General features: G+C 44.6%; 3 protein-coding genes across 5 annotated transcripts; 1 reads left to right on the top strand and 2 right to left on the bottom strand.

The window, feature by feature from the left end:
• Positions 1–1,257: 1,257 nt before the first annotated feature.
• On the bottom strand, positions 1,258–5,228 carry LOC120651085 (histone-lysine N-methyltransferase ATXR4-like). Of its 2 annotated transcripts, XR_005665922.1 has the most exons (9): positions 5,000–5,228; positions 4,837–4,932; positions 4,415–4,470; positions 4,206–4,332; positions 3,996–4,062; positions 3,673–3,852; positions 3,449–3,507; positions 1,913–1,984; positions 1,718–1,783 (listed from the first exon to the last, which is right to left on the bottom strand). XR_005665922.1 is itself a non-coding variant. In XM_039928448.1 (8 exons), exons 1-8 carry the CDS (start codon positions 5,183–5,185, stop codon positions 1,665–1,667), a joined length of 903 nt encoding a protein of 300 aa, XP_039784382.1. In that variant the 5' UTR covers positions 5,186–5,220; the 3' UTR covers positions 1,258–1,664. The 2 variants fall into 2 exon arrangements, 1 of the variants encoding a protein (XP_039784382.1); XM_039928448.1 differs by lacking the exon at positions 3,449–3,507 and having other exon boundaries at positions 1,258–1,783; positions 5,000–5,220.
• A 9,547-nt stretch (positions 5,229–14,775) lies between these two features.
• LOC120651084 lies at positions 14,776–19,169 on the bottom strand. 2 transcript variants are annotated; one of them, XM_039928446.1, is made up of 9 exons: positions 18,999–19,169; positions 18,816–18,902; positions 18,511–18,582; positions 17,919–18,071; positions 17,739–17,834; positions 17,504–17,629; positions 16,955–17,069; positions 15,378–15,740; positions 14,776–15,254 (listed from the first exon to the last, which is right to left on the bottom strand). In XM_039928446.1, exons 2-9 carry the CDS (start codon positions 18,873–18,875, stop codon positions 14,950–14,952), a joined length of 1,290 nt encoding a protein of 429 aa, XP_039784380.1. In that variant the 5' UTR covers positions 18,876–18,902; positions 18,999–19,169; the 3' UTR covers positions 14,776–14,949. The 2 variants fall into 2 exon arrangements, with proteins under 2 accessions (XP_039784380.1, XP_039784381.1); XM_039928447.1 differs by having other exon boundaries at positions 15,378–15,677.
• Positions 19,170–24,717: 5,548 nt separating this feature from the next.
• LOC120647906 (heat shock 70 kDa protein BIP5-like) lies at positions 24,718–26,166 on the top strand. The gene is made up of 2 exons (XM_039924713.1): positions 24,718–25,055; positions 25,182–26,166. The coding sequence occupies exons 1-2, from the start codon at positions 24,718–24,720 to the stop codon at positions 26,164–26,166; spliced, it is 1,323 nt and encodes a 440-aa protein (XP_039780647.1).
• The last annotated feature ends 877 nt before the right edge of the window (positions 26,167–27,043 follow it).

Raw genomic sequence — 27,043 nt, 5'->3', positions numbered from 1 at the left:
CCACCTGTTCTGGTTCTTGTTCTTGTTATTCACCTGTTCTTGCATCTGCACCACCTGCTGTAGCTGCTGTTTCAGAATTGTCTGCTTACTTGGACAATGACACCATCATCTGCTTTGATGATGACTTCAACAAACTACATTGTGGTATGAGCACAAACTAACATATCCCATTATGTCCATATTAGCTAAAAATGTTATGTTTGTTTTAGTTATAACAGTTTCTTTCGGAGACTTGCTTTAGTCTTACTAGCAGGGTGATCGAGGAGCGGCGACGACGATTGTTGCCGACAACAGTGGAGATGTTGACCTGCATCAAGGAATGGGAGTTGGGGGATGCAAGGGCACAACATGATGTTGAGCGAGATCCTTGAACTGGAGCAAGCATTCGACAACATGGATTAGGATGAAGGGCAAGCTACTCGAAAAGAGTAAGTACATGAAGAAGTTTTGTTGTTTTCAAATTTGAATTTTCAGTTACAAGCTTCTGTTCCTCTATTACTAACTTGCCTTTTTTGAATATGCTTCCTAGCTCTAGGCCTGCCCCCTGCCAATGACAATTGATCATCTAGTCCAAGTGCCAACTGCCAAGGACTGTACAAGGCTGCAAGCTACTGGAGTTTGGCAGTTTGTTGTGAACTTGTGTCTTGTGATTATGTATTCATGTGATGTAATGTTGAACTGTGCCTGTAATGTTGAACAACTGAACTTGATTGTGAGCTAGGCTGTACTCTTTTTTTCCCTTCGTGAGGTTTTCTCATGAGGTGTGAGTTTTTACCTAGAAAGGTTTTTAATAAGGCAGCCAACTCTTGATCACATAGATCGTGTTTTGAACACTTTAGCTCAAATTAATTCTATTATGTGACATGCGTGAAATATGTATGTTTTATCCCTTTCATTGTCTTCAGTGTGCAATTTAGGATAGAATGGGGGTTTTTGTTGTTCACAGGCTCCGAGCTGGCCCGACACGCTAGAATTGGCATGCTTTTCGAGCCTGCCTGACACAAAAATGGGCCCATGGGCTCGTGCTTGGGCCGAGGGTGCAACACGACGGGCGGCCCGGCCCAACCTGAAGCCTATTGATGCTGTGTTGGGCCGGGCGGCCCGAATGGCCATATATGTGGATAGGTTCCACCACAGGGAATGTTACCAATTTAACGGTTGAAGTTAGAAAAAAGAAATAAATTCTACAAACTCTCAAACAGAACAGAAACAATTTATACTCTACAATAAAGAACTAATTCAAGGACAACCGTGCAATTAGCCTTGCGCACGCACACTCTATTAAAAGGAGATATATCAAGTGGTAAGAAAACTAGCCTTACATTTCAAGTGAAACCGGTACTCGTGTCCAAGAGGAGAAAAAACTATAATTTCTAATACCAAAGTACTGGAAAAATGGCCTCGTCATAAGACGTCTGGAAAAGAGGCTAAAAACAGCGGCCACAGCATTCAGTACTTTCAAGTAAATAAATCAACATTGCTGGGCTTCTATCATGTCTTAAGTAATGCTTACTCCTAACCATCAAAAATTCGGAGCAGCATTAGCTAGTGTACAGAGGACTGCAGCTCTGCAGGATAGTGCTCAAGGCCATGGACCTCAAGCTGCTTCAAGAACCGGTCTACATGACAGTTAATCATGCTAGGAAGACTCAAGGCCATGGACTCTAATCTCCAGACAAGCACCGAAGGCAGTGGCACTCAAAGCTGAATCCGTCAGCAAGAATCTTCTGGCGAGCATTGACATCCATGCTAGTATCGATGTAGCAGATGCGCAGCTCCTCTCCTATAACAGATGCAACATTAACAATTTTATTAATGGCTTTGGAGCCTTTTGTTTTTCTTTTTGACTGCATGCAAGGATTTGCCATTGTTAACAGAACTACTGTATAGGTATCACTGCATTTCTCCATACCTTCTTCAATGTCACGGAGGGCCTTCAATTTAGCATCCACGTTTTCCAGCCAAACTATGTGAGTATTCGGATCTGAGAGTCAATGCAGAAAAGGTAAAATTTAGGATTTCTATTCAGAAGGGATAACAGGTTTAAGCGAAAAGATACATTTAAGCAAGATTTATATGTCAGAGTTGTGAACCTGGAGTTTAAGAGGAATTTGGGACCTCAACAACTAACATAGAGAACACTGTATCTTCATCTTTTGTTGAGCAGGGTGCATTTGACAGAAGATGAAGATACAGCGAGATGGAGTGTAGAGAAATATGGAAAGCTGAGAACTTCCTATTTCATATAAACAGATCAAATTTTCTGGAGCTAGAGATCTAAATATACTTGATACGCGGTCCTCTCCTATCCCTCAAAAGATCAGAAACTTCTTGTGGCTTTTTCATCAAGACAAAATACAACCTGTAGACCAGCTAATAGAAAAGGAATGGAAAGGGAGCGAATGGTGCAAATTATGCGGCGTTGCTGCAAGTGCAGACCATATAATGTTCACCTGTCCAATAGCATGATACGTTTGGTGAATGATTAGCGACATGCTCCAATGGCAGAGCTGTCCAATGCATCTCTCTGATTTCACTATCAAATTCTCTGACCAGGGTGGAAGAAAAAAAAACCCTAATGATCTTGATGGGTTGTGTTTTCTGGATACATCGGCTCACCAGAAATGAGCTGGTGTGCCAAAACAAAGTTATTTCCTCTCCAAACACTTGTGTTCACAGGGTCTTATTGTTTATGCAGTGATGGAGGGCTTCACAGAAGCATGAAGACCAATGCAAAATAGATCATTAATGGAGAAAATCAGAAAGAAGCGTGAAGAAACAATGGGAGGCTCACAAATCATGGCTGGAGTGGTCACACTATCCGACTATAACTCTAGCTAGACCTCCCCCCCCCCCCCTCTTTTTTTCTTGATACTCAGAACTGAGTGGTTGTGATTACAGACTCTATGTTGCCAAAACCAAGGATCTGTAGTCGTGGTTGTGGTAGTGTGGTACCATGGCTGAGATGGAAATGGAACAAACTGACACACCTACCGAACCAGCTCCTGATCTTTGCGTCCTACTCTCTATTCTCTACTGTGGTCTCAGAGATAGGCAACTGACTAGGTTATAGACTGCCCTGGACCGACTGGTCGACTAGCCTAGAACTAATCATGACTTATAGATGCCTAGTCACGATTAGTCATCTAATCGGTGCCACAGCAACTAGACTCGATTTAATAATTTGAAAACATTACGATACAGATGGTAAGATTTCTGGTTGCTTCTTAGAAGAACCAGTTCAATACTTGGTCTGTAAAACTGGTAACCTCAGCAACCTATACTTTGCTTTTTTGAAAAAAAGCAGGACCAACACCTTGGGTCTTGAAAGGAAAAACAGGTTCTATTCAGCAGCTTCAAGCCATTGGATGAAACATTTTACTTATATTTTCATCATCATATTACGCATATAGCTGTATACATAAAAAATATATAAAAATGCTCTTACACTGATAATAGTTTAGCAATGACATCTGCTATTGGATGCTATAGACCACTGATATAGTTCTGAGAAGTTAAACAGTAAAGTCAACAAGCATTATACCACAAAAGAGAGCAGCGGCAAATCCTAAAATTTGGTTAGGCAGCCTATGGACCGAATTGCTGCTAGCAAAACAAAATCTTAATAGTGAAGACGGTCACTTATTCCAAATGAGTAGGAGAAGAGCATACCACAGTCATGGTTATAGAATGAGGGAAGCATATAAACTGCATTGCCAACAGACGCATCACATGATACTGAGGCTGCAGCTGAGGATAGAAGATCCTCATATGAGCCGGCAACCAATTCAATGCGAAATGCATTTATGCGTATCCTTGCCAATACATTGATGTACCACTCTTTGGTCAAAACTAATTTTGTCAAAGATTACAGGGAAAACCGAATTTGAACCGGATTGAGACAAGAACCATATGGAGAAAACCAAAATTTATGAACATTTGGTTGTAAACATTCATGATACTACAGATGGAAGTAAAATAGGATTCAAGGATACAGGTTGTGACTTCCCGAAACCCAGCTTTCCTAAAAGTGGACTCCAACAACTCGAACTCCTCCTCCATCTGTAAAATTCCATTGCTTCAATAAGCATATGACCAAATAACAATGTGGATTAGGAACCAAGTGAATTTAATGCGATTATGGTGCAATGAAAATTATCAGCCGACAATGAGGTGGGGATGATTTGAAGGCAAGCAGCCACTACCTCGATGAGCGTACCCTGGTGCAAGCGGGCTGGCTGAAGTATGTTAAGACAATCCGCGTTAGCAGCTCCTGATATTACCATGCAAGCAAGCCGCTTGGCCATGTATGGATATTTCAGACCACGTGAACTTCAGAACAAAGAAAAACACAAAATGAGGAAGTCATGGGGTGCACATCTGCAAAAAGATGAAAGGTAGAGTAACAGCATACCTGCAGTGGTCATCGAACGAAGTCCAATCCGCGTTCTTATCAACATCATGGAACCCCTAAATTGTTGGACATCACACATCTTTTTAGCAAAATGAAGCCTCAATTGCTTCCAAAAGAACATTGTTCCTTTTTTTTCCTTTGAGGAAGGGGAAGACAAATAAGCAGTGCTATTGAATTTGAATCTTCCTGACGACATAAAGGAATACCAACATGTACCATTCAATGATCCACAAGGAAAAGCTAGAATCAGCATTGCACCTCAACCAACCACAACACCTAACTGAATGTTGAACAGTGAACACTTGTAGACAGAACAGATTCCACTCTCCACTAATAACTAGGCGAAGAGAGGAAGAGACCAGTACTAAACGTCACACGCAACTATGCAAGAATCGCTAAGGAAATGGCCCGCAAATCATCACCTTGGCGTGCTCCCTGCATGCGTCGCTGCAGAAGTAGTATCCCCCGCCCGAGACGCGACCCTCCGCAGGCTTCCTCCTGAGGCAGCTGTAGCACACCTGAGCCCAGAACAAGTCAAGCTCATTCCACGGGCAGCGGGGAACAATGGGCGGGAGGAGCGGTCACCTCGTGGAGCAGCGATGGGGAGGGGTGGCAGACGAGGGGCTGCGCGGAGTGGAGGAGCTCGCCGGCGGGGACCGGGCGGGTGGCGAAGACGCCGCGGCCGGCGGACTCCGTCAGGTCCACGCGGATCGGCGGCGGGCCGCGGGCGGCGGCCGCCGCGGTGGAGAGGAGGCGGCGGCGGAGGAACATGAACCGTGCCGGAATAAGATGCAAGGAGTGCGACGAAGAGATCACGGCCGTTGGTTTTAGATGGTGGATCCACACGGTGTGCGGTGTGGTGTTCGTTATCACGGGAATTCGGGTGTCGATGTAGCGCGTGTTCATTGTACTTATATTTTTTTTAAAAAAATGATAATTTACGGTGCATGCATTTAATTTGGTAAAAATTTTATTTTCTGACGAAAATAAAATGAAATATATGGTGAAAATATTTTATGAGAAGGAAGGCCCTACGAGCTAAAATGGTTAGAGAATAGAGATGCAAATTGGTTCTGTACCATTTGTTTTTTTAACAGCTAATAACAAATTACGTGGCATGCCATTTTATCTCATTTCTCTCACTTAAGTTATGTGATTGTTAAAATGTAATAATACTCTAATTCTCATAGTATGAATTTATTATTCTAAATCCCTTAGTCATCGTCTTCATGAACTCCACGTTTCCGCTCGCCAAGAACTAAATAGACATCCTAACCTGACTGTATACATCACTCCCTGGGAAATGTGCTGAAAGATTTTGTGTCTCCCATGTACCATCAAACTGTCAGTTTATGCTTCGGTACGGGTGATTCCTCGGAAGCCATCGTCTGTGGCCTATATATGCAAATTTGTTCTAGTTTTGCAGCCGCAAGGAACATGTCTCTGACAAGCAGTGGGAGCAACCTTAAACTCTTTTTTTTGCTTTGCCCGAACAAATTACGATGAGCCGGATTATCACTAATAGTGGTCATCAGCATAGCATGCAAAGTGAACCGCTGATTGACGACAGCATCACAAACCTCCACACCTTTTCAAAGGAGTTGAATATCATCTATGAGGGGCCGGAGGAAGACATCAATTCAATCACCGGATTATTTTGGTCCAGAAACTAATGTTGACAACATGATATACTTGTGTTTATTGCAAAGCCATGGTGGGAGATTCATGATTGACAATAGAATAGGCCACGTGCTATGTAAGGCACTCATGTTTCGATAGGGATTCATTCCATCTATGATCAAAGCAAACCTGATATTTCTGTGATCATCCCCGAACCAGCCATAAGTGTTATCAATATGTCTCCAATGAGCACAATATGCAAGGTGACCCTCTTCACCGCCGCACCTCCCACCTCCTCGCCTCCTTCGGTCGCGCCACCCTCTTCGCCGCATCCTCATCGTGCCACCAGGCGCTCGAAGGCAAGGAGCAGATTCGGGCACGCCGTCGCCCCTCCTCGTCGCGCCACCAGACGTCCGCCTGCCGACGCCGAGCCACCGACCGCAGGCAAGATCCAGAGTCAGGCATGCTGTCGCGCAGGCAAGATCCAGAGCCGAGCCGCCGCCCGCAGGCAAGATCCAGAGCCGGTCACACCGTCACGCCCGTCGTCCCTAGGTAATACTATTCTGCTGTCATATATATACTTGTTCATGTTCAAATTTGCAAATAGTGATTTAATTTGTTGTCTATTTTTGCAAATAGAGGCAAATGATGATATGAGAGAGTGAATAAAACATTGCCACCTTTGCCAAACAAAATTAAGAGATTGAGAGATCGATACTACAGTACAAATTAAAGCAGACTATTCTTATAAGTTATTGTGTACTTGCATATAAAGACCTCAGCCTCAAAAGGCATGAAGTACATGCCAGTCAGCGAGGCTGAGGTGTTTATGGCAAGTATACAGTAGCTTATGATTTTGGAGGCTGAGGTCTTTATGGATTGTTATAATCCTCACCTAACTCAAGTTCTGATGGCTTTTTTTTAAAATGCTAAATACTGTTCTTGTTGTCATATGTATTCTTAGTCTTCATGCTGAAATTTGCAAATAGTGATTTAATTTGATGTCTGTTTTTTGCAAACAGTTATTTAATTTGCTGCCTGTTTTCATATATATACATGCAAATAGAGGCAAATGATGATATGGGAGAGTGAATAACTCATTACCACCTTTGCCAAATAAAATTAAGAGATTAAGAGATCGATATGAGAATACAAATTAAAGCAGATTGTTCTTATAAGCTATTGTGTACTTACATGTAAACGCCTCAGCCTCAAAAGGCATGAAGCACATGTTAGACAATGCGACTGAGGTGTTTATGGTAAGTATACAGTAGCTTATGCCCTTCGAGGCTGGGGTCTTCATGGATTGTTATAATCCAAACATATCTCTTTCAGTTCTGATGCTTTCTTTGAAATGCTAAATAATGCTCTTGCTGTCATATATATACTTGTTGCTCATTTTGAAATTGGCAAATAGTGATTTAAATTGTTGTTTGTTTTTGCAAATAGTGATTTAATTTGTTGCCTATTTTTGTAAATAGTGATATGTTGTTGTCATACATACATGTGTATATTGATTTGCTGCCTATTTTTGCAGGATCACTGCAAGCAGTCATGTCGCAAACTGGATCCTCCAACACTTCAAGTACACAACATGATCAAGAGGGCAATCATCAAGAAGTATCTAGACAGACAGCTGCATGTAGCATGTCTCAATGTAGGAAGCCAAGAGCACAGACAAAGTAGCCAACTGACATTGTAAAAGTCGCAGGCATCGACGATGAAGGGTTTCCAACAAATGATGATGGTCTGAAACGGTGGTGACTGCTCTATGGATTAATCGTCCGGCAAAGGGTTGGAATCAATGTCAAATTTGAAGATTTGGATGAGCCCGTGCGACGGGGCTTGTTCAAGATCATGAAGCAATACTTGGAGTTTTCTGAGGGCACATCCGAGGCATAGATGAATCGTGTAAGAGGGGTGGCATGGAAGTCAATCGCCAAGCTCCACAGGCACTTCAAGTCCACTCTGGTACGAAATTTTGTCAATAAAGGTGCTGAGCCCTTCAAGGTGCACAAGCATTTGGATCGTCGAGACTAGGAGATGTTCGTCACCAGTAGTTGAGGGTCATCCTAAAGACGATGCAATGAACCGACCAATGGACGGGATGAGAATACCACATTTCTTACACTTGATCCGCATGGTACAAGCATCCCCCCAAAAAAATATCGGCTTCTGGCACTGGGATGTTGAGAGGGATGGGTTCTGCGTTTTCATGGACATAATAAACCTTCACCACGACATACCCATCCCGTAGTGGCACCGTGTGGCAGGCCTTGTCCTTGGGTAGCACGACCCCCTATGCTAGCTCAATCAACAATGTTGAGAAATCTCCAGTTATAAGGCTGTAGGGGGTTGGACCATTTAGCCTGTCGACTGTGTCCGGCTCATCATGACTAGAACCCAGAGCATTTGTCGGGGTTCGGCATGCTACGTCGACCGAGGGAGGGGGGATAGGGTCCGGCATGCTACGTCGACCGGGGGAGGGGGGCTAGGTGCGCCTGCTGGTGCTGTGTTGACGGTCGATATTGACTCATTTTGACCGTCAATTCCTGCACAAAAATCAATCATAATGTGGGATAAATGCTAGTATAGATTTATTTATTAACATATTCCATAGATATTGGTTTGATAATGTGTGCATGTGATTTTGAGATAAAAATGCAGCAAAGTGGTGAGACATGATCCAGGACACGACGTCTCAACGAATCAAAGCGCGACATGTATCAAAACATGGATTGGAGGGCCCACATGAGCAAAGAACTGACATAACAAAAGCCACTCCACGTACCAATGACAAGTGGGCCTAGAGGACAGTCCGCCAGGACAAAGGGGAGGTCGGTTGGACCAACTGGGTGGCCGGCCGACCACCCTGGTCGGCCAACGGCCCAGTGGGCCCCACCGCCTCCAGCTTCCATGTGGCATTCCCTAGTTGGCTCCTTAGGCCGGTTTGAGGAGTAGTAGTTGCAGATGGCGGGCAGAACCCCCATGGCTCCCCCTATATATATGAGAGGGGGCGCAAATAGAGACACACCACACCTTACCTCAACTCTCTTCTTCTTCACTTGGAGCTTGGGAGCTCTTCCTAGGTGCTCTAGATAGCCTAGGAGTGTAGGAAAACAGGGATAGCGTGAGGAGGAGTCGAGCGAAGTGCCGGGATTATTGTCGATACTCTTCTCCACTTGTACCTCGACGGATGCTTATTCGGTTGTAAGTGTTCGAGACTTTCTTATTTAGAATTAGAGTTTAATTGCAAGTTATTCCTTCTGCCTTTTAATGGATTAAGTGTTTGATTAAAGTAGCAATTGATCCTAGCTTAAGACTCCTGATAGAGATGGATAATCTTGGCCAGGATTAGGATTAGTACGGAATAGCATAGATGTGGTGTCTAGGCTAGACTTTACCACTTAGTTGTTTTGTATGCCCACGGTTCGTAAGGTAGCCAACAGGTGGTGACAGCCTTGTCTGTTGCTCGAGCAATCCTCCATGTTCAGTTACAAAATAGAGCACAGTTACCGGAGCGTCTGGCTTTTTTAAGTCAGGGGAACCCGGTAGCCCAAAGTTTAAGGTGAAGTCATTTCTTCCTTTAAGCATAGATTCTAGATCTTAGGAAATCCTCTCTATCCTATTTCTTCCACACGAGTGTGTGTGTCCTTGGATGAGTCTGAACCCGTAGATAGTGTACTCACGTTCCTCAGTGGATACGATACCATGTAATACTCCTGGGTGAAAGCTACAGCGTTATCCATGTACTTGCGGATTTTATTCGTGACGTTACAAAATACCAATAAGCTATCTAGCACCATTGCCGGAGAATGACAGTTATATTATCTTTAGATTCAGTCGTCCTCATATCTTTTTTATTTTTTTTCTTCTATCTCAAACCGCGCTACCCATGGAGCAGCTATCCCTTCAACATCTCTCTTTACCCAAGAGCGAGTTCTATGAGCCAGTAGCACCCGCTGACCCAATTCTTTACACCAACTATGAACGCAGCTCAGGCTTCATAGCTTTAGTTCAGAAAAATTCCTTCTCAAGAAGGGATTGTGAAAATCCCTACCACCATCTGCGCAAATTTGAGCAAGTGTGTTCGTGCCCGAAAATTTTAGGCATGACGCACAAAACTCTTAAATGGAAGTTGTTTTCTTTCTCCCTTTCTAGGGAAGCGAAGCAATGGTACATTCCTGTCATAGGATGCTTAAACTGAAGTTGGACTGAGCTTCGGAACAGATTCTATTCTGCATCATTTCTGCTCTCTCGAATATGCGCTCTACGAACGGAAGTCTTAACCTTCCGTCAGAATGACAAGAAATTAATCGGTGTAGCTTGGCCCGATTTACCTTATTGGTTCAATCATGCCCTGACTTGTAATTACCTGAGCATTTATTGCTCTAGTTTTATGCTGGTCTTGACAAGGAGTCTACATACCACCTCGATCTTTCTTCTGGAGGATCTTTCGCTCATCTTACCCCAACCGAAGGCAGAGAAGTCCTTAATAGAATTTTGGACAGAAAACTTCCTTCGTTTGTATCCACGAGCCAACTCCAGTAGAACCCGAGGTGCATCAAGAACCCCTCTCCTAAACTTAAACGTGAAACACCAGAGGAAGAGGACCCTCTACCTCCGGAGTTTCTCCAAAGTATTGAGTACGATCTCTTTGAGGATTACCTTCGGGAGACAATTCAAGAGCTAACAATCTTGATGAGCAATGAATGGCTGCAAGAAGAAGAATCATCCTTGAGCTCGATTCAGCTTGACTCCCCTTCCTTGTCATTCCATTGCCGTCTACAAGATCAATACATGGACACTCTCTATAGCCCCACTATCGGAGCCAACCTCATGTCAGAAGAGTTGGCGTTAGCCTTTTTGGACAACCAGATGCTCACTCCAACAGACAGGCAGATCAAGAGATCCTCTGGTTCTCTTATGAGCAGTTACGAGGAACTTACAAACGTGTCATTTTGGCACGGTGATGTCAATGTATACCTAAACTTCCATGTCTTTGAAGACCTCAACGTCGATTTGTTATAGGACATCCTATTAAGGCTCTCCTCAAGGATGCACCCAAGACAGAGTACCTAAACACCAACTTAGGGAAGGACTCTCTCCACATTCCAATAGATCGAGCAATAAACTGCTCAGTGGAAGATCCCCCTATTCTCAAGCCAATCAAGGAAGTAATGGCCACTTCCATTCTCAAGTCTTCTAACTTAGACCTCGAGGAGGATATCGAGGGAAACCTGGAAGAAATCATCAAGGCAGACGAAGATTCTAATGAAAGCTTTGAGCTTCCCGAGACTGAAAAGCCATCTCATCCCTCGATTGAGCTGAAGCCTTTACCTTCCGGGCTCAGATATGCTTTCCTAAATAGCGATGTAGTCTCCCGTGATCATCAGCGATAAACTCTCAGAAGAAGAGACAACCAAACTCATCGCTGTCTTGGAAAAGCACCGATCAGTCTTAAGCTACACCCTACAGGATCTTAAGGGCATCAGCCCTGCTCTTTGCACCCACCGGATTCCTCTAGATTCCTAAATAGTACCTTCTAGGGAACCCCAACAAAGGTTAAACAATGCCATGAGGGAAGTGGTGAAGAAAGAGGTCCTCAAGCTCCTAGATGTCGGAATCATCTATCATGTCCGCATAGTGAGTGGGTAAGCCTTGTTCAGGTCATACCCAAGAAAGGAGGCATGACGGTAGTGGAAAATAGCAAGAACGAGTTAATTCCACAACTAATCGTCACAAGATGGAGGATGTGTATAGATTACAAAAAACTCAACAAGGCCACAAAGAAGGATCCATTGATGAGATGCTAGAGCGGCTGGCGAAGCACTCCTACTTTTGTTTTCTTGATGGCTATTCTGGTTACCATCTAATCATCATCCATCCTGAAGAGCATAACAAGAGTACATTCACATGCCCCTACGAAACGTACGCCTGTCAACGAATGTTGTTCGGGCTCTACAATGCACCCGCATTGTTCTAAAGGTGCATGATCTCCATTTTCTAGACATGATCGAGGAAATTATGGAAGTCTTCATGGATGGCTTTTTAGTCTATGGGGTGACTTTTGATCATTATCTAGAAAATCTGGACTAGGTCTTGCAGAGAAGCCAAGAAAAGGACTTGGTACTCAACTGGGAGAAATGTCATTCCATGGTCTGAGAAGGCATCATTTTAGGACACTTGGTGTCCAAAAGAGGGATAAAGGTGGACAAGGCAAAAATTGAAGTCATTGAGCGACTTCTGCCTCCCACCAATGTGAAGGGAATCCGAAGCTTTTGTAGACTATGCAGGGCATAACTTAACAAGTCTGGGTGCCAGATTTCAATTTTGCGAGTTCGTGAACCTAAATGGCACCTCGGGACAAGTGTGAGAGCCACTAGTGTATTTAATTTTTTATATTTTTATATAGGGATCATAAGTGCAAAACAACCTCTTCGTGCAAACCATGCAAATTACAAACTTCAATCTGGGCCATTAGATCAACATCCAAGGGGAGGAGCGCATGGAGTGGGAGGGGGATTTGCAAAAGTGTGATTACCCAATCCAAGGGCGAACGGTTAATTGTAAAATTACACAACCCCCATGCCCCTTGGATGTTGATCCGGTGGCCTAGATTGAAGTTTGCATGGTTTGCACGGAGAGATTGGTTTGCATCTGATATATTCTCTTTTTTCTAAAATAAATTATTTATGAACTTTAGATTAAACATAATTTATTTTAATTTTCAAATAGAGTATCAAAAGATAGGTTACATTTTTACAATAATATTGGCACTAGTTTCATATTTTTATCTAAAATAAATGATTTCTTATTTTTTTCAGATTAAACTGAATTTATTTTAATTTCCACAAAATAGGAACCACCTTTGAAATCATCGAAGGGGCAAAAATTGATCCGGTTTGCAATATTTAGAAGGTCTAAGCTATATGTTGTGATAGTTGGAAGTAAGGCTGGATGTCGAGCCGGCTCGGCTCAGCTCGAGCTGGCTCGGCTCGGCTCGGCTCGTTATCAGGCCGAGCTTAAAGTCAGGCTCGGCTCGGCTCGTTTGGCACCTCGAGCTGGCTCGTTTGGCTCACGAGCCAGCTCAAAAAAAAACCCAGCCAGCTAGCACTAGCAGAGCCAGATGCCTCCATGGCTGCGGGGTGGTGGCGCAACAAGATGTCCAGGGTCTTCCTCCATGGCTGCGGGGAGAGGGGGCCTGCAGCTGGAGGAGCCGTCGTCGCACCGAGCAGGTCCAGCGGGGGGCGAGGGCGCAGGGGCGCCGGCCCCCGGCCGCGAGGCGCACAGGGGCGACGGCCGCGAGGCACACAGGCGCGCCGGCCCTCGGAGGCGGGTCATCGGAGGGGCGGGCCGGGCTGCCGGGGACGACCGGACGGGCGAGGTGGCGGGGCGAGGTCGGGGGAGGCGACGGGCGAGGCGCCGAGGCCGTAGCCCTCAGGGAGGGCGCCGGCCCCTGGCCGCGAGGCGCGCCGCGCGCAGGGGCGCCGGCCGCGAGGCCGCAGGGCAGGGCGCCGGCCCCCGGAGGCGGGTCGTTGGAGGGGCGGGCCGGGCTGCCGGGGACGTCCGGACGGGCGAGGTGACGGGGCGAGGTCGGGGGAGGCGACGGGACTCGCGAGTCGCCCAGCCGCCGCGCAGAGGTGGGAGTGGGAGTGGGAGTGTGGGACCGGGAGAGCCGGAGAGGGAGGCTTAGGGTTTCACTTTCATCGAGTCGAAGCTGGGCTGCTGGGGCGGCTAGATTTGAGCATTGGCTCGTTGCGGCTCGCGAGCTGGCTCGATAAGAGACTGAGCCAAAACTTTGGCTTGGCTCGTTTATATTTTTCTACGAGCCGAGCCGAGCCACTAAAGAGCCGAGCCGAGCGAGCTACCGAGCCACGAGTTTTTCGTCCAGCCTTAGTTGGAAGGTGTAAAATAAACTTTTCCCTATGAAGTTTCTCTATGAAAGTTAACTAATTAAGGGCCTCCCATCATGTGCCCGCTGGGAACAAGCACCCTATGGTCAAGCTATAGAACGGCATTTAACTATAAAGATAAAGATAGCTGTATCGTAGTATCCATTCTATACAATAGTGATAACCCTGGAGCAGGGGCGAAGCCAGAAATTTTTGGCGTCGGAGTCCGATGTGCCGGAGTCCACCACACATATGAACAATACTAAATAGTGATTTCCCCTTGATTTTGACGAAATTCGTCGGGGTCCGACGACCCGGTGCCTCCATGCAGCTCCGCCCCTGCCCTGGAGCTCTTTTTTGTCCCGGCTTCCAGCAAGATCTAGGGCCCTTAACCGGGGATTTCCATTTTCAACCGTGATTAAATCCTGATTTTGTAAAAAACAAAAACATGCCTTGAACAGTAACCAAACTATAAAAAATCTGGTTCTAATTATATAACTTCTAACTAGAATGTGGAGATCACAAAGGTCCATACAAATTATGTACCAAAGAACAATGAGACTAAACAAACACTTCCAACTAGGTTTGTTGGCTGTAGGCTTTTGCAAGTGAAAAAAATGATGGTGCGTGCAGATGAACGCGACCTTCACCCTTTTTTTTTTTTTGAGCATTACAGCGTTAAAATTGTACATGCATCATCCATGAACCTATGAACAAGCATTTCCACCAATTTAGTGCAAAAAGAGTTTGGCTACTACAGATGCAACTTCTTGGCCTGACACGACAGAACTTTCATCTCAGATTCAAGCACAAATATATGAAGTAATATATAATTTTGAGCAATCAAAATAGAAATTTGAGATATATTATATATTGATATTGGAACCACACATACGACCAGCGAGTTTGCAGGGCATACATGAAGGTAATACATGTTCTGCAACATGCCAACATCAGTTGGGCAAGGATATGCGAACCAACATCATCATCCAAAAGAAAGAAACTTGTAAAGTTCAAACTTCAACCGTTTGGAGAATCACGAGAAGACAATCTGCGCAGAGATGATGAATGCCTCCTGGATGGCTTTTGCTCCTCCCGGGCCTTACTAGGCAGTCCCCTACACTGGAGGTTCAGAGGTTGTGATTCACCTGTCGCTGTTGGCTTACACCACCAGTGATAGCAGGAGGCAAGCATTATGGCACAAAATGCAGCTACAACAAGAGCTGCTATCCATGGTATCCTGAAGTCCTTACTGCGAGTGCCCAGTACAGATACAACTGCAGGGGTATCCACAGCAAGAAAGGAAGCATTTCTTCGGCGACACACTGACCAAAAGAAGATAGAAAACATAAATAGGTTGACACTTTGAAACAACTGCTAGTGTAATTGGCGTCCACTTCTCTATCTTAAACTTGAATAATAAATTGAAACAGAACATAATTGCATACCCGTATAACAATTATGTGGAACCGATGACCATGTGGTGACAATACTCCTGTCCTTTCCCTTGCATAGAACATACGATACTGCTAGTGCAAAATGAGAATATTTCTGGCTCATGTAGCGGCATAGACAGCATACTCCACTCTCATTGCTAGCTGGCACATGATCTATTGCGTACAGCAAAGCATTGCAGCATGACATCGAGGGTGGCCTCCAGCTTCCATCTAGCTCCACGCATGACAGTGCTGCGACACTTGTTAAGTCAAAACGACAACTTCCAATTTCTGCACTCTCTTTCTTTGCTTCTGCAGATGAAACTTGCAATGGAGAGAAAAATATGACCAGCAGGAAAACCCACACTTGGTACACTGTAAAACAAAGGATCAAACTTAAGGAAAACACATCGGAGATATATATATATATATATATATATATATATATATATATATATATATATATATAGATTAAGAAGGAAATAAATGTAGTGGAATTTATTAGTATCAATCAACCATAAGAGAAAGCATGTTTATACAAAGCAACTCGGTCAAATCATTATCTACAAAATATGAGACTCGGTCAGAAATTCTCAAGTGGTACCATTAGCAACCGATGGCATTGGCATCATTCTATTTTCCAACTTCATGAGAGCACAATTATGTCTAGAGTTGTATCAAGTAGAGCTTTGGCCCCTGATTTGTAACTCTGTTGCGCTACTAGATTTGTCATTCAAAGTACCAATATGTTTTTTCTATCTTATAGAGACATTTATGAACAGAAATCCATTCGAACAATTACAAGTTGCTCATTGAATTAACAATCATATGAAATAAGGAGAAACAAAGTACCCTGAAATACAAGGGTAACACAGTTATAAACTGGAACTATAAGCATCTACTCAATTTATTAATAGTTCTTGCTTTAATCTGATTACTAGAACCAGAACATTTCTTGTGTTATGCGTTCATAAGGTCCCTAAACCAAAGTCGATCAAGATTCATGAGTCCAAAACAGTATGGCACCATATAATACAACTGTTTCAGAATCTATAGTAGCTACTATAAGCAAGGATTTTTATCATTTAATTTGAGGACACAAACCCCCTAGGGCATGGTCCAATAAACTTGAGCCGGGGTGGATTCCCAATTATTTTGAATTATTGGATATATGACAGGCTCAAAGCAAGGATAATCTGGTAAAAATATTCACGATAAAGTTTCTTAGCCACAGCAATTTGATGAACAAATTGCAAGTGATCTATTATCAACAATTACAGCAATTGGCTTTTACAAGTGAACACTTGGGTAGTTTCCTGGTTATTTGTGAATCTGGCTATACAAGAGGCTCAAAATAAGCAGTAAAAAAATCTGATTTGCATACACACTAACAAGTTTTCTTAGCCATCACATTTTCATAAACGAATTGCAGGCAATCTATTATCAGCATTGACAGCAGTCGTTCCCTATAAGTGGAAAAACTAGTGAGCATGCAAGCAGCAAACCTTAAATAGCAAAATAATGAAGAAACCAGCAAAACTTGAAGTCCAGCAGTAGTATCATCTTGACAAGTGATGGTAAAGGAGTACCTCTCAATGGACTCGTTAATTTGGTTCCATGCACTGAATATGAAGATATTCCTGAATCTGAGGACACCGCCAAACTAGCAACTCGTTGCTTGATTTTTCCAACCTTTCCAATCGTCTAAAAACCAAAATCCATATCACTCCATATCTAGAAAGTAAATGTTGAAATGACTAGCTCAAATTTTTACAAGTGAAGGACAATCACTGTTCACTTGTAATGGTAACATAGGAATCAAGAGTATAGTAACCATGATATAACTCGTGATCTTGGCTTTAAGAAGGATAATTAAAGAGTTTTACAACACGAACAACCAGAAGGCCCTAGCTCAGTTTGTTCTACAGGGTTAAGGGTTTGACTATACAGCAAAGGAAACAGCCAAGATTGAGCTCTAATTCTGAGCTAGCTATCCTTATTAACTAATGGCTCCTGCTGTAGGCACGCTCAGCCAACAGCATGGCATTGGAGAACAAGGCATAATTACATTGGGTTTAATTTCCAGAAACAGGATATGTTGCATATGTTTGCAACTAAAGATTAATAAGTAGACTAACCATAAAGGCACCTTTCCCTTCAGCCAATTGATCTTTATCAAGTGCTTGTAGTGGTTTCCCAGTAGCACCAAAGACAATGACATCAGCATCATGACAACAACCATCTGTTAGATTAGTTTTTGTAACCTGTGAAGACAATGAAATCAAAGCACATTAATATTTTTTCAGATCCTCTAACAAAGATAGTGCTTAAAAGGTGGAGAAGCAGATTGAAATTGGAAACAAAAGAACTCACATCAACATCAGCACTAGCTTCGGAATCAGAAGCCACATTATGCTTTTCAGTCTCATTTACTTGTTTAGCACAGCAAGTGTTGGGGTCATCCGCATCCTTAAAATAACGAAAAATCATGGTAGACATAGGTTACAGTTTAAACAATGAAGACACTATAAACGATTCACAATTCAGAACTACCATAAGGTAAAAGGCAGAAGACTGTTCAAGATAGTCAAAGGCTACTCCAGCAGCACAGCTCATGACCCTGGTATGACGATCGATTGACACGATCTCACATTCAGGAGGAATTGGTTGGCCATTTCTTGTCACGGAACACTCATAGCTGCCCACCTGGAAGAGAATAGATGTCAGGAATTCAGAGTAGCGGTGCCTGTCCAATCATACAAAGCCAGTCTTGCCAAAAATCATCACTGTTCACTTGTAAAAATAACACAGGAACCAGGAGTAGAAGATATAACATAGCTTTTGAAGACCTAAGATTCATATCCTTTGGACACCAACTAATCAAAGGTTAAGGCACTGTAACTAAGTAACTGAAGTTTCTTCGTCAAACCAAAAAAAGAAAGGAAAACTAAGTAGCTCTTAACAAAACAAGATACATGTTTTAATGAAATGGCTGGCCATTTTCAGAAGTTGCGGCAACCAAAGGCTGCTGACATGTCACTCGATTCAACAATGCACCTGACACTTGGGGAGAATCACTGCCTCGTGAATGTGGTGTGCATATATGACGACATGGTGTGGAAGAGGAGGTCTGGTAGCAGCTCACCTCGTCGGTCATGATGAAACCAGGATTCCCAAAGACACCTGCCACATTGGGGTGCTCCAATCCTGCGTAACCCTGCAGTGTGCAGTATGTGTTTTCGGGGGGTTCTTGTTTAGTGAAAGCTGGGTTAATCAAATCAAAGAGGAAATGTCGGAAAATCCTGGCAGAAAATAGAAGAGAAGAAAATTGGTCGAAACGAAACAAAGGAAAGGATGATTGGTTTGTAGTGCAACGAAGATTGCTGAGGAAGAATCGCGCGCGGGGGTGGGGTGGGGGGGGGGGTGAGGGCGTCGATTCGGGAACCCGACCGCGACGGAGGCGCCGCCGGAGCCGGGCGCAGGGTGAAGACGCTTGCTTGGTGTCGCCATCCTCTCAGCGGCCACGCGAGAACGAGCCTGCAGCAGATCGAATGAAGTCGGAGGGTCGCGTTGTTCGAAATCAGGTTGGGGGCGAACCGAAGCAATCAAGGTTGGCGGCGTAGAGGGTTTTACCAGTTCGCTGCGGGAGGCCAGAAGCTCTTCCTCTTCGCCTTCGTCTTCCTCGTCGCCGCTACCGAATCGAGGGTTTGCTCCCTCCCCCACAAGCAAAAAGCAAAGGCGGAGTCGATCTCTCTCGATCGATTCGATGGCCTCGGCGGGGCTTTGGAGGGTTTAGCAGTTTTTTTTTTTGTGGAAGAGGGTTTAGCAGTTAGCACGGTCTTGCAGACCCTGAAAAGGAGTGAAAATAAATTACGAACGGAATCATACTGGGCCAAGCGAGGCCTTGATTACTATGGGCTCGAATAGAGGCCCATTGATACTTTCCCCCCTAGAAATAGAGGAAATGGACCCTATGGTAATCCATCAAATGGAGAATGGTCCAAAATGTTGCCAACCCTCGGTATTTTTTTAGATTACACAGTACAACTCAGATACTCACGACGCACGTATACTCACACTCCTATGAACACACATACATAAACCCTACCTCTATGAGCATCTTCGAAGACTGAGCCGGTAAATCCTCGAGATTGACGAAGTTACCACAGGCGCCTCGCTGTCGACGGGAACATCGCCTACCACTTAATGCACAACGCCGTTAAATCCCAGAATATTCGCTCCCATGGAGAGTCGAATCCAGGACCTCAGGTGCTACCGAGGCTCTTGTAACCACTATGCTACAGGCCCTTTCGCAACCCTCGGTATATTTGAAATATCGAGTTAGGTTTTTCACTATTGTTAAATCCATTTAAGAATAGAAAATCATATGTAAAAGTTCAAAAATTATAATATAATAAATTGAAAAACACTTATTCTTTAGTCTCATAACCCTCAAATTCCTCCAAGCTTGAGGATGAGATAATGTTCTTACTTAAAGTAGGAATGCAATAGCAATTAGTACTTTCCAAAACTAATCTTGAGGTAGCGACAGGTGATAAGTGCCGACCACCAACGTAGCAACCTTTGCTCCATTGCCAACTCCCATGTCCATCTCACCTCTTGTGAATCTTCTAGTCCTACAATGATTTGCAAATGTGAATCATTGATCCGGTATCAAATACCCATGAATCAATAGAAGATACATCATATTGATTTATGTAATATATATAAAGTGGAAGTCACACTTCCATTCTTCAGATCCTCCAAGTACTTGTAGTTTTTTTACTAATGCCCCTTGGCATGGTAATGGAAGCATTCATCATCAGGAGTAGATCCAGATTTGACCTTTAGCTTTTGCTTGGAGCTTGATGGCTCATTAGGAACCTTTTCTTTAGCTTTGCTTTAGGAGGTGTACAATGCTTCCTTTTTCTATTCTCCTTGTGAACCATCATCACATGATTAGTACTTTTCTTAATGCTTTCCTACGCTGTTTTTAGCATGCCCATGCAATGTCTTCTCCATGCTATTCATTTGGAAGTTCATAATGAATTGCTCGTAGCTCGGAGATAGCAATTGGAGAATAACATCTATAGCCCGATGAGCATTGAGGGGAGAACCAAGTCTCTCCAAGATCTCAATGTAACCCATCATCTTGATCACATGAGGATTAACTGGACTACCTTTAGTCAGCTTGCACGCAAACAAGGACTCTAAGACGTTGTATCTCTCTCAGTCCTCGCCTGGTTCTCAAACATCTCACATAGCCCCTGAATCATAGTGTGAGCATCCGCATTCTCATAATGCTTCTGTAGATCAGAGAATATTGTGGCAAGCATGAGATTGTCTCACTTCGAGTGAATCATTGCAGTACTTCTCATAAGCTATGCGGGCTGCAGTATTCGCACCTTCATGAAGGTCATCAGGGTATGGTTGCCCAAAAACATACTCCTTTTTCTCATTCCTGAGAATGATACTCAGGTTGCGGTACCAATCAATAAAATTAGCTCCATTGATCTTTTCTTTTTCAAGAACAGATCACAAGTTGAAACCGGAATTGTTATTAGCAGCCATGATCTAGAACATAAATATGCAAAGTTTTAGCACTAAGTTTATGTTTTCTTCTATTAACCAATTTAATAAAAGACACTCCCGCTATATCAATATCGTCTTCCCTCTAGCAACATATAGGGGACCAAGATCCATATTGACTAAAATCCTAGTGAGCTTTGGCTTCATTGCTAGAATGTTAGTGACTTAGGTAAATAACAAACTTGTTAATCACATCCCTATGTTACTCTTATTTGTTGGGTGGCATTCTATGCCCTAGCTCCAACTAACACTATGCCCACAACCCAAAACTGTTTTGATAGCTATGTTGAGTAACACACAACGATCAAAATTCAATAGGTGCAGCTATTGAATTTTGCATCTAGTAATCTCAACTTTTCAAAGAATAGTAAAACATGAAATATAAACATCACTTATAATTATATTATGAAGTGAAATAGTATGGCATCTTTGAATCACATTGTTCTCCAATGTCGTGGTTCAATGGTGATCTTCATCGCCATGTCTGAGGCCTCCATGCTCTAATCCACCACCATCATGCCCGAAAGCTCAATGCTACTATGTCTAATAGCGCGGGTAAATAAAGTAAATTACATGAGGAGATCAAGCATCACATGTCGACATGCAGATCATTATCCAATAATGGGACAACCTCAATCTGATTGTTTAACCGGTGACACACAAGTCACAAAATTTATTACACACAGATCATCACATGATATTGAGGCCGTACCATTCACATCATACCCTACAAAAACAAGTCATGCATTGAATGTATTCTGCCGAAGCAGTATGAAGAGGCTGCTATCAACATATTGCAGTGCCCTGGAAGCTCTTAGGGAAAACATAGATTGCATCTATAAAATCACTATGAAAATCTCATCAGGTTGATCCAATCAAGTTGATTTTGGGGCATTCACAATATCCCTTATTTTTACTAGATCAATCATATTGACCATCGCGATAGGTACATCGAAGAAGACTACAACACATGAGTTAGATAAACCAGTTCAATATCTTCGCGTTTGCACAGTTAGCCTAGATGGTGATTCCAACTGGTATGAGCATGTCGTGTGCCCAACAGAGAAAAAATATGGACCAATCTACAATCATCATGATGCTATCAACTCATACCGATCCCTCACCATGCATCAATCTATACATCGCATATGAACAGATTGCAAAACCCTAAACAAAGCATATATATCTCTATATGCGCATCCAGACCAAAAAGCTAAATATGATTGCTCTGGTACCACCGTAAGGAAATAGGAATGCTACGCTAGCAAATTCATAATTCTACCGCATTTACAAAGGATCCCATGTAAGAAGATGATTATGGATAGTTACCCCTCGACGCGTAGAGCAGCAGAAGTAGAATTGGAGTTGTGTGTTGGTGAAGAGGAAGTAGATCGCAACTCGCAATTCCTCTCTTTGTCTTGCCGATCAGCACCACAGCAATGTAGCAGCGCCTCCTCAGAGTCCACACGTACGGGGCGGGAATGCCAGTTGCCATTGTGCTAGCACCGTGCGCTCGGCTAGGGTTTCATGGCGTGGTGGAGAGGCGACAACGGCTAGGGTTTATGGCGCGAGATCATCATCCATCCCCAGCCTTGCCTCTCATTACATAGACCCTACTAATTGGGTTCAACCTTTCTCGAATCAATATTCAGCCTACGCATGATTGCCTCTTGGGTATGTCATCAACAGCACGTGCCACTGTACCTAAAGCAGTCACAGCCTGATGATACGTTTTACTTTGCTCAGGTGAGTATATCATTCGTTGTTGCATTTTGTTTGAGGTTCTGAATCACGTAGTCATGGATGTAATAGAATCAGGTTGTGTAGGGCTGAACTTATCTCGAGAGGAGAATGGGAGAAGACAAGGAAAAGAGGAGAATAGGAGAAATGAAAATGAAAATATGAAAAGAGAAATATAGTTAAAATAAAATGGGGATATTGGTATTTCTCATAGTATCCTCATACAAGCTCTCAAAAAAATATTATCCTCATACTAACACTACTACAAAAAGTGCATGTTGTCCCAGTTAGGAACTGGCTTTAGTCCCGGTTTCCAACCTTCTATACTTCCGAGACTAAAGACTCCAATCTTTCTTCCTGCGTGATTCAACCGGGATAAAAAACAACTTTATATCCCATTGGGGTTCCCAACCGGGATCAAAGATGGAGAAAAAAACAAAAAAAAAGCCCATTTCTGCTCATCCCACCACAGCTCCGCACCTCCGCCTCGACCACTTCCTCCTCCCTCTTCCAGCTCCAACTCCATCACAAAGATGCTTCAACTCCCTCACAAAGATGCAATCACACCTAGAATAAACTTTAGACTGAAGCTAGAAACATGCTCATCTCACGTGACCACACATCACACAAGTAAGAAAAGCACAAATCTGACTCAGAACACATGAGATTGATTTGATTCACAACACACGAGATTGATTTTATTCACATCACACAAAGATTCACCAGCACAACCTCAAACGAAAAAATCACAAACAAACAACACGTGGGTCTTCGTCCATCCTTGCCCTCGCCGCTGCGAGCGTCATCCCATATCCCTCCTGTGCTTGGCCGAAGCTCGCCGGCCCCTGCTCATGCCGAGCTACGTGGCGACGGCGGCTCGCCAGGCCCTGCGCCTAGCCTCGTGCAGCGGTGGCTGCGGCTGCTGCAGCTCGCGTCTGTGGCCGTACCCACCAGCGCGTCGCCAGGCCACATGGATGCCCACACCCCCTGCATCTGGCCTCACGCGACGGCTGCTCCGGCCCGCACTCACACTCGTCCCTGCTCCCGCCGGTGCCAAGCTGCACGGTAGCACTGGGTCGCAGGCTCGGCCCGCACCCATGCTCATCCCCACCCGCGGTGGCGCCAAGCCGTGCTGCGGCGCCAGGTCGCAGGCGCTCCGCCCGCACCTGCACCAGGTGGTGGCTCACCGGCCCCCACGGGAGGTAGGGAGGAAGCTGAAGGAGGGAGGGAGGAGGAAGCTTTTGTCAATGGCTGGGAGGAGATGTCGAGGGAGAGAAGAGATAAGGGTGTGGGTGAGAGTGTGTGAGAGAGAGGTTAGGGGTTAAATAAAGTGAGAACTCGAGAGAGGTCTGAGTCGGCACCTTTTGTCCCGGTTGGAGATTCCATCCAGGACTAAATAGAAGGCTTTAGTCCCGAATGGGGTCACGATCCGAAACTAAATGTTTTAGTCTTGATTATTGACTCCACTTGGGACAAAGGCTACTATTTAGTCCCGGTTGGAGTCTCTAATCGGGATAAAACATCTCTCTTTGCTCCCCAATGGCCCTAGACTTTAGAACTGGGACGGAAACCTTCATTGGTATCGGGTCCAATTGTAACCAGGACTAATGTGTTGGACCAAAGGCTCTTTAAAGGGCCTAAACCCTAATTACACTACTATACAAATTTGTATAGTAGTGTAATTACTTTAGATGGTCCTATGTTTATATACTAGTCTTTTTCACAAACCGGTAATGCATGGTATATACATCAGTATTGTGCGTCATAAAAATCTAAAAAATAGCCGCCTTAATAATGAGCCAAATATAGCATTATATTAGGTTTGATCTCTCCGGTGAGGAAAGGTGTTCCACTAATTAACCACCAAGTTAGTATCTCGTAAGAGTCGGATAGATTAACCAGAGGCAAACGGAGTCAGATACAGACTCGGCAGATGCTACTATCAATAAATCCGCGATCGACTAGCATCCAATCCATCTTGTGTTTTCTCGTTTCATAAAGAAAAAGATCTTGTGTTTCAAACATGGCTCGCCAAGATCTCGTTAGGGCTGTCATATGGCTCCTGGTCTTCGCACTTGCAGCGCTCGGCAAGGCAGGCGCGCTATTCGACCAGGAGTGGCCTCCCGATCCGGCGATGTACCCGCCGGGGAGAGTCATCGCCATCGACCTGGGCAACACCAACTCCTGCGTCGCCGGCTATGATGGGCCCGGCGAAACCCAGACCATGTTCCAGCTCTGCATCCCATCCTGGATCGCCGTTGCCGACGACGGCGCCATCCTCGTCGGCGACGACGCCAGGAAGCACGCCGTCGTCAATCCCCAAGCCGCCATCTCCGGGTTCAAGCGCCTCCTTGGCCAAAGGTAACTAGTTAACTAGCTAGTGCTGTATTATTTTTCTGAACCTATCTAATCTCCAGAGAGACGATTCTGGCTAGATCACTGATCTTCAATTTGGTAATAATAATATAATGACCAAATTTTATGCAGATTGACACGCGTTTTCGAGCGGGAGTTCGCTGAGAGAGTCAAGGAGAATCTACCGTACAAGGTTGAGGAGGAGAACGTCGAACCCCACATCCAGGTGACGACCACCGACGGCGCCGTCCGGCACTTGGGCGTCGGGAAGCTCACGGCCACGGTGGTCGCCAAGCTCAAGGAGACGGCGGAGGCGCACCTCGGCCACCGGGTCGAGGCTGCCATCCTCACTCTCCCGCTGGAGTTGTGCAACCACGCGTCCAGGTACGCGGCGTTCTTTGCCGGCAGGGTCGCCGGCTTCGAGGCCATGGCGGTGATCAACGAGCCCACCGCGGCCGCCAACGCCTACGGCGTCGACGAGAACCTGCGCGAGGAGGGCGTCGTCGTCGTCCTGCACGTCGGTGGCGGCACGGCCGAGGCCAGCGCCTTGACGCTCGTGGACAACGTGTATGAGATCCTAGCAGTGGATTACGATCCTTTCTTCGGAGGACAGGAGTTCGATCGGAGGATCGTGGACCAATTCATCGGGCTGGTCAGGAACAAGCATGGGAAGGACATCAGCAAAGACGGTGCTGCTCTCGACAAGCTGAGGACGGCATGCGAGCGTGCCAAGAAGACACTGAGCCACCAGGATCATGCCCAGGTCATCATCGAATCGCTCGTCGACGGCGTGGATCTGGCAGAGCCGCTGACCCGGGACAAGTTTGAGGAGCTGAACCATGATCTGTTCCTCAAAGTCGTGGAGCTGGTAGACAAGGTGGTGACACAAGCTGAGGTGTCCATGGGCAGTAAGCTGGACGTCGATGAGGTTGTTCTTATTGGTGGGAGCACCATGATCCCAAAGGTTAGGGAACTCATCAGGGACTATTTTGGCGGGACCAAGGAGCTCAATACAAGGATCAAACCTGATGAAGTGGTCACCATTGGAGCCGCGCAATACAGCAAGTGGATTTACGACAAACGACGATCAGACTTGCATATTCGGGGGCTGAGTTGAGTACTACCGGCGGTCATCGAACTATGTTGCACATTGTTGAGTTCGACCAAAATGTGTTGTAGCCTGTAGGATTAATCTTTTCTTAGAAGTAACTGCACAGATTTTGTTCATAATGTAACGAAATTCCATCAACTTTATAGTGCATGCCATGCCTGCCTGTACAAAGCATTTAATTTCAAAGGAAGCAGCTCTCCTGCATGTCTAACATTAGATGAACTTAAGCATTTCATCAGAACTTATTCAGAGTAATATAATGCTGTAAACTTTTGCTCCAGGGCCCACCCTACAGAATCAGAATTTTGGCCAGCATTTTTCTCTGAAATGCTGTAAACTTTTGCTCCGATAAAACTAAGTAATAATGTCACAGAATGAAGAACAGATGAGGGATAACATTCATATCCAGATCGTGATTGATCAGAACAAACAAAATGATGTTAACAGGTCCGGCCCTGTGAGAAATTGAAGACTTGGATTTTTTGTGCTCCTGATATTGGAGGTACAGCAAGGTTATTAATTGTAGACGACAGAAAAATACCGAGATTGCTAGCTAACCAATCTGCAATGTATCCATCGAGCCTTAATTTTACTTTCCATCTTCTTCGGCGTCTGACAAGTCACTATCCGATTGCAATAATGGGCAAAAGCTAGGAATGGACTAAAAGGGCCCTCTGACCTATGCTGGATCACATCCTTCTCAAAAGGGGATTACAAAGGGGGTATCACGATCTTGCAACGCAAGGTCGTCTATCACGGAGTTGGTAATCGAGAGCACTGATCCAGAGTTAGAATTTGAAGTGCATCTAGGCCGATAGATGCATATGGTAAATTTCTGTGATTAATGATAACCGTATGCGACTAACGAATATTTTGAAGGAAA

The sequence above is a fragment of the Panicum virgatum genome, chromosome 9K (assembly GCF_016808335.1).
Source record: "Panicum virgatum strain AP13 chromosome 9K, P.virgatum_v5, whole genome shotgun sequence".
Taxonomy (NCBI): Eukaryota; Viridiplantae; Streptophyta; class Magnoliopsida; order Poales; family Poaceae; genus Panicum; species Panicum virgatum.
The sequence above is the reverse complement of the archived record's forward strand: the minus strand, read 5'-3'. Positions and strand labels throughout refer to the sequence as shown.

Bases quoted from the DNA above. Each gene is read 5' to 3' on its own strand.
- LOC120651085 (XM_039928448.1), bottom strand. From the start codon at position 5,185: ATGTTCCTCCGCCGCCGCCTCCTCTCCACCGCGGCGGCCGCCGCCCGC. The intron at 4,063-4,205 runs GTAGTGGCTGCT...GGAATTTTACAG, and splicing joins ACCAGGGTACGCTCATCGAG to ATGGAGGAGGAGTTCGAGTT. The intron at 1,784-1,912 runs GTATGGAGAAAT...CATCTGTTATAG, and splicing joins CCTCCGTGACATTGAAGAAG to GAGAGGAGCTGCGCATCTGC.
- LOC120651084 (XM_039928446.1), bottom strand. From the start codon at position 18,875: ATGGCGACACCAAGCAAGCGTCTTCACCCTGCGCCCGGCTCCGGCGGC. The intron at 17,835-17,918 runs GTAGTTCTGAAT...CGTTATTTTAAG, and splicing joins CTTCTGCCTTTTACCTTATG to GATGCGGATGACCCCAACAC. The intron at 15,255-15,377 runs GTATGCAATTAT...TCTTTTGGTCAG, and splicing joins TCCACATAATTGTTATACGG to TGTGTCGCCGAAGAAATGCT.
- LOC120647906 (XM_039924713.1), top strand. From the start codon at position 24,718: ATGGCTCGCCAAGATCTCGTTAGGGCTGTCATATGGCTCCTGGTCTTC. The intron at 25,056-25,181 runs GTAACTAGTTAA...AATTTTATGCAG, and splicing joins AAGCGCCTCCTTGGCCAAAG to ATTGACACGCGTTTTCGAGC.